The sequence below is a fragment of the Tribolium castaneum genome, chromosome 1, assembly GCF_031307605.1.
Source record: "Tribolium castaneum strain GA2 chromosome 1, icTriCast1.1, whole genome shotgun sequence".
NCBI lineage: Eukaryota > Metazoa > Arthropoda > Insecta > Coleoptera > Tenebrionidae > Tribolium > Tribolium castaneum.
In genome coordinates, this window is record NC_087394.1 from 33,993,529 (window position 1) to 33,999,797 (window position 6,269).

The window sequence follows — 6,269 nt, forward strand, 5'->3', positions numbered from 1 at the left end:
GCCTCGACAAGTGTCAATTACAAATTTTAAAAATAAAATCTCGTATCAGAATCACAGGAACACAAGGAGGTCTTTAACTGTAAAGACCCTTTGACGTTCCTGTTATCCTAATAAAAATTTCGATTTAAAAATTTCGCAAATAAAAAATTATTTTTGGTTAAGAGTTGCAAAATGTCCAATGAGATTTTGAACCAGGATCACAGAAATGCTAATAGTGAAACAATGTCAACACCTCTTTGCGTTCATGTGATCCTAATGCAAATTTTAGTTTTAAATTATCACAATATTAATTTTTTAAGCATCTGTATAGTTGGTTGCCTGTACAAACTGTCATTGCCATGTGTTTTTGAGGTTAGGTATTTTAAAAATTTTCTATTTTTTATAGAAAAAATTGTCCAAAAACATTGACAATATTGAACATGTCTCGTTTGGTCGTTAAAAATTTACCTAAAAATGTACGTATTTCTATTTTGTGACCTTGTGGGTGTTAAAAACAATAATTACTGCAGATAACTGAAGAAAAACTCAGAAATTTGTTCCAAGAGAAAGGCACTATAACTGATGTTCAGTTAAAGTACACCCCTGAGGGTAAATTTCGTGAGTTTGCTTTCGTGGGCTACCAGAATGAAAATGAAGCCCAGGAAGCTATTAAACACTTTGATGGCATGTTCATGCACACCAGAAAGATAAAGGTTGAGCCATGTGCACTATTAGGTGTGTTCCAGTAATTTTTTGGTGTCTGTTGTACTATTATTAGTTTTAGGGGATTCCAAGAAACCTAAAGCTTGGAGTAAATATGCCCCAGAAAGTACCGCATATAAGAAGGCTCACGGTATTTTAACAAAGGAAGAAGACAATGATAAACCCAAAGTTGCAAAGAAGAATCAAAAAGAAGATGAAACTATAGAACTACTTAAAAAAGTAATAATCGGTGTTAATAATTATCGTGATAACTCAAGACACTACAATTTTTAGTATCAAGATGATCCAATGTTTGAAGAATTTTTAGAGCTTCACAATCCTGAAGAAAGCAAGAAATTGCGCAAAATTATAGAAAAACAAAAAGAACACGATGTCAAATCAGAAAGTGAGGAAGATGAGGGAAAGGGTAGCTCTTCAGAAAATGACTCAGATGAAGAAACGCAAGACAGATTAGCTGACCAAAAAATCAGTGACTTAGAATACATGAAAAAACTGGTAAAGAAGAAAGAAAAACCGAAGAAGGAACCCAAAAAGTTGGATTTATTTACACTGAAGGTAACTTGTTATTAACCAAATAAATTATTAATTTAGTTTTGTCTAGTTGAGAGGCCTTCCATATAATTCCAGAAAGAAAGATATAAAACAATTCCTAAAACCCGTTACTCCCTTTTCTATCAGACTTCCTGCAAAAATTCACGGGATTGCGTATGTGGGCTTTAAGACCGAAAAAGACTACAAGAAAGCCCTCCTGAAAGACAGAAGTTTCATCGGTAAGTTTCATAATAAACAAATTGCAGTTCTTTACCCACTTTTAGCCGGGAAAAGAATTTCCGTCATGGAATACTCCGGAAAAAATAACACCGAACACGAGGAAACTTCAAATAATGTTCGGAAAAAATGGGTGAGTCAGGAGGAGGCTCTCAAAAACGAGGAAGATATCGCGGAGACGGGCAAAATTTTTGTGAGAAATTTGGCATACACTACAACAGAAGACGATGTTGAGAATCTATTTTCAAAATTTGGCCCGCTAGCTGAGGTGAATTTGCCGGTGGATCCCACGTCTAAAAAAATCAAAGGCTTTGGCACTGTGACATTTGTGATGCCTGAGCACGCGGCTAGAGCTTACGGGGAACTGGATGGCTCTATTCTGCACGGGCGCATGGTGCACCTTCTGCCAGGAAAAAGCAAAGATGTGGCCGATGAACCAGACTTAGAAGGTGTTTAGTTATCTAAAGAATTCGGGGAGTTATTGTTAATTTTCAGAAAGTACGAATTTTAAGAAGAAGAAGGAAGCGAAACAGAAATCTGAAGCTGGGTCGTCTCATAACTGGAATTCGCTATTTTTGGGGCACAATGCAGTTGCTGAAGTCATTGCAGACACTTACAGTACTTCAAAGGAAAAAGTTATGGGGTTACATGATGACGGTAGCGCTGCTGTGAGACTTGCACTGGGAGAGACACAAATCGTGGCACAAACTAGGAAATATCTGGAGCAAGAAGGCGTCCAACTTGATGCTTTCAGTAACAATGTAGGGAAGAAATGATCAAAATGTGCGGCAATTAATTACGAGTTTTAGAAATGTAAAAGGTCGAAAACAGTGATCCTTGTAAAGAATTTGCCGAATAAAACTGAAGCCAAGGAGATTAGAACAATATTTGAAAAGTTTGGCTTGGTTGGACGGTTGATTTTGCCCCCTAGTGGCATTACAGGTAACTACGAGTATTTTTTTGTTGTTAATAAACATTTAACGAGTTTTTGTAGCAATTGTTGAATTTCTTGAACCGTCTGAGGCACGGAAAGCTTTCACTTGTTTGGCTTACACGAAGTTTAAAAATGTGCCACTTTATTTAGAGTGGGCTCCGGAAAATTCTCTAGGTGAACGAAAAGAGCCACCTGTAACGAATGAAGACACTACAGAAGTTAAACAAAGTGAAAATAATAATGAAGTTGAAGAAACTGTGGAAGAATCTGAACCTGATACTACTTTATTTGTTAAAAACTTGAATTTCCAAACGACTGATGACGGTCTAAGGAAGGTTTGTATTTTTATTTTCTAGTGAAATGGGTGGTGTTTGTTCACTTAAGTCTTAAAATTATTTTTATGTTATTGTTATTTCTGTGTATAATACTGACGTTTTTCGTATCAATTTTGTTACTACATCTGTATAAATTGATAGAAATTATTATTATTAAGAAATCTTGTGTATTTTCGAGATTTTGAAAACGAAATTAGTTTTTACTTCGAAAATATGCTGAAACGCTTTAAAAAACTGCATTGTTCGAATTTTTTTTTATTAATTGCCACTAACACCAACGTTTTGTCACCTTTTTTGGGTCTTCCCTCAAGGCAATAAATAATTAGGTTTGTTAAACCTCTCCATGTTGTTTCCCAATAATTTATTGCCCTGAAGAAATCCTAAAGAAGGTCCGAAACGTTGGTAGTAATAAATAAAAAAATAGATATTTATAATACGAGTGCGAAACCACAAGGGCTGTCGTTATGCAACGAGCGTAAGCGAGTTGCATACCCTAGACACCTTAGAACTTTAAGCGTTTTTGCATAAGTGTAAAATATAATTTTTATCTCAAAAAAAGTGCTCAAAAACTCAGTCCTTTTCGATTTAAAAATACCATTTCAGAACAGTTTTTATTTTTTTTTAATAGTCGCCTGTTAGTTTTGGTTTTCGGTATTTCTATACTTTTAGATGTTTTTTGTAGCATTTTGAAAGTTGTGGCAAACTTGCGTACGCCAGCGTTGCAACTAAAAAAGACAAAAACGACCCAAGTAAACGTCTATCCATGGGATATGGCTTTGTTAGGTTTATACATAAAAGCAGCGCTGATAAGGCTCTCAAAACCCTTCAGCAGAGCACTCTAGACGGCAAATCCCTAGAATTGAAGAGATCTGAACGGACGTTGAAGTTTGTTCTTGTCCAATTTATTTCCGCTTAATCTTATTTTACTAAATTTTAGCAACGAGGTCAAAGTTGTTAAAAAAAGCACCAAAGCAACGAAACAAACAGGAACCAAGATTTTGGTTCGAAATATCCCATTCCAGGCTAACCAGAAGGAAATTAGGGAACTTTTTAGGCATTTTATTAAAATTTAATTGTACTACTAACATGACTTAATTAATTGTTTTAGTGTTTTTGGCGAAATTAAAGCGTTAAGGCTCCCAAAGAAAATGGCCTTGGATGGGGGCTCACATCGAGGTTTTGCGTTTGTCGATTTTGTGGCAGCCTCTGATGCCAAGGTGAATTAATTATTAATTGTAACTTGTTAGCATAATTATTTTTTTAGAATGCATTTGAGGCTTTGTGTCAAAGTACCCACTTGTACGGTCGGAGACTAGTTCTCGAGTGGGCCTCAAGTGAGGACAGTGTGGACGATATCAGGAAGCGAACAGCGGCTCACTTCCAAACCACTGAAGCAGTCAAGTCGAAGAAAAGTGTTTTAAGCATTGATTAATTAAAAATAAAAACTACACTTTGTCTAGTCAAGTTTATTACCTCTAGAATAAACCAACATTACAAAATTAAATTACAAACAAAAACAAAACATAACTAAGTCCAACTACGGGGCGCTCCAATTATTTCTTAAGAAGTTGCTCGTCTTGCATTGAAAGTTGGCCAAGTTTCTTGCCAATGCGTTCATGGATGTCTAGAAATTTGGCCACACATCTATCAATGCAAACGGCTTCGCCTTTGGCAATTTCCGCGTCGTTGTAAACGGGAGGAATGCACTTTTTGTGGCATGCTGTAGTTAGACGGTTGTACATGTCTGCCATCATTTCGATTTCCAATTCTTGCATCAACTGCAACTTTTGAGCGTCACTCTCTGCCATTTCAATTCCGTGCAAATGTGACGCGTTATTAACGATAATTAAGTTCGAGGAGTGTGACGAGGACCCAATTCGTAATCACCAACGTTCGAGAGTCGCATGCGTTCCCTTATTTTCATATTATCATAACGCCTTTTCTCAACACTGGATTTGGACAAGTAGAACAAGTAAATACCAAACGTTGTACATATGGTCCTGCGAACCGACAAATTATTGCAATAAAACGATTTTTCGGTGCGAAAGTGAGGTTATGGTCAGTCGTTGCCTACTTTTGGAACTTACCATCCAATTCCTATTTTTGCATGTGTCCCTAAGCGCATACTTCCACCAATGCCTTAACTCATTATTTAACAAACTAGGAGTTGTTAAAAATATCAAAAATCGTGAATTTTTAAAATTGTGGTTATGCTCACATGGACTTTTGCGGTTACGTTGCGTGTACGTTCGTTGCGTTATGGAAGCACAAAAAGTCTAGTTTACACGTGATTTCCATTTATTTAAGGGATGGTTTACAACAAATCTAATAGAAATCACAGTAGAGATCTATTTTAGTTTGCCCTAACCCTTGGTCAGTTGAAATTTGATTTTTGCATTTAGCAGCAATTTGCTCGAAAACTATTAGTCGGAGAACAATAATATTTTTTGAAAAAAATAGATAATTTAAAGAGCTTTCCAACAATAATACACATCATGGGGTTATCTCTAATAGTTCCGGAGCTATTGCTCGACAAATGTTCCGGGTACCCAAAATCGACAAAAACTGCGACGAAAATTGAAAAAATCAAACATCAAAAAATCGAACATTTGGACTTTTTGTGGACTTTTAACAACTTTAGTGGGTTGTTAAGACATGTAGAAGTCCATAAAAATTTGCTGAAGTTAGTTTAAAAAAATTTTTTTTTTCAACTTTTTGAAGGTACTGTATTTTACTCAGGAAATTTGGGCAAAAAAATTAAAATTTTAAATCTCGTGAAAAGTTGGTATAATACAGAAAATAAACCGCTGAATTCAATGGAACAAACCGCATTGCTCTACGACTTTTAGTTTTTGAGTTATGAATTTTTTTAATGAATAAAATTTTTCAGTATGACAAATGGCTACCCTAAATTTAGGCAAAAAATTTTAAATTTTTAATTCTTGTGAAAAATCGATATAATATGTAAAATGAGCCGTAGAATTCAGTGGAACAAACCGGAATTCTCTACGACTTTTAGTTTTTTTTTTATGAATTTTTTTAGTGAAAAACTTTGATCGCCTCTGTAGCCGGAACCGTTGCCCGGAGCGGCTCCGGGTTTGGTCGAAAAAATAGATAAAATTAAGCGCTATCAGATGGTTTTTTGTTCGTTGCTCTAAGTCTTACAGTTTCCGAGAAAAACGCCAAAAAAAGTTTCCATTTTCAATTTTTTCCAATTTTCAACTGCCAATTACGGCGAAACTATTAAAGATATCGAGAAACGGAAAAATGGAGAACAACCGGAATAAAAAACTCTACAAAATGGCATAGGACTCAAGGCGATATCTCGCAAAAAATTTTTCAATTTTCAAACGCCGATTACGGCCAAACTAAAAGAGCTAGAAGAAAACGGTTTGTTACATCGTAAAGAGCACATCAAAATCTATAAGATAAAATTGGTTTTATTTGATTTTAAAACACTTTAAAAATTGACCGATTTTAAGGGGGGGGTGTTAACTTTATTTTAATTTTTTTTATTTTCTCATTTACGG

At 35.3% G+C, this 6,269-nt stretch overlaps 2 protein-coding genes across 2 annotated transcripts; one reads left to right on the forward strand and one right to left on the reverse strand.

Annotated features, from left to right (window-relative positions):
• The first annotated feature begins 315 nt into the window (after positions 1 to 315).
• Positions 316 to 4,198, forward strand: LOC655589 (uncharacterized protein). Its single transcript, XM_001807380.4, has 13 exons — positions 316 to 455; positions 510 to 714; positions 764 to 921; positions 976 to 1,257; positions 1,304 to 1,472; positions 1,518 to 1,919; positions 1,966 to 2,231; positions 2,280 to 2,412; positions 2,465 to 2,739; positions 3,422 to 3,624; positions 3,677 to 3,793; positions 3,848 to 3,956; positions 4,004 to 4,198. Exons 1-13 carry the CDS (start codon positions 420 to 422, stop codon positions 4,169 to 4,171), a joined length of 2,523 nt encoding a protein of 840 aa, XP_001807432.1. The 5' UTR covers positions 316 to 419; the 3' UTR covers positions 4,172 to 4,198.
• Tim10 (Translocase of inner membrane 10) lies at positions 4,191 to 4,687 on the reverse strand. The gene has a single exon (XM_962062.4). It carries the CDS (start codon positions 4,545 to 4,547, stop codon positions 4,293 to 4,295), a length of 255 nt encoding a protein of 84 aa, XP_967155.1. The 5' UTR covers positions 4,548 to 4,687; the 3' UTR covers positions 4,191 to 4,292.
• Positions 4,688 to 6,269: the final 1,582 nt, after the last annotated feature.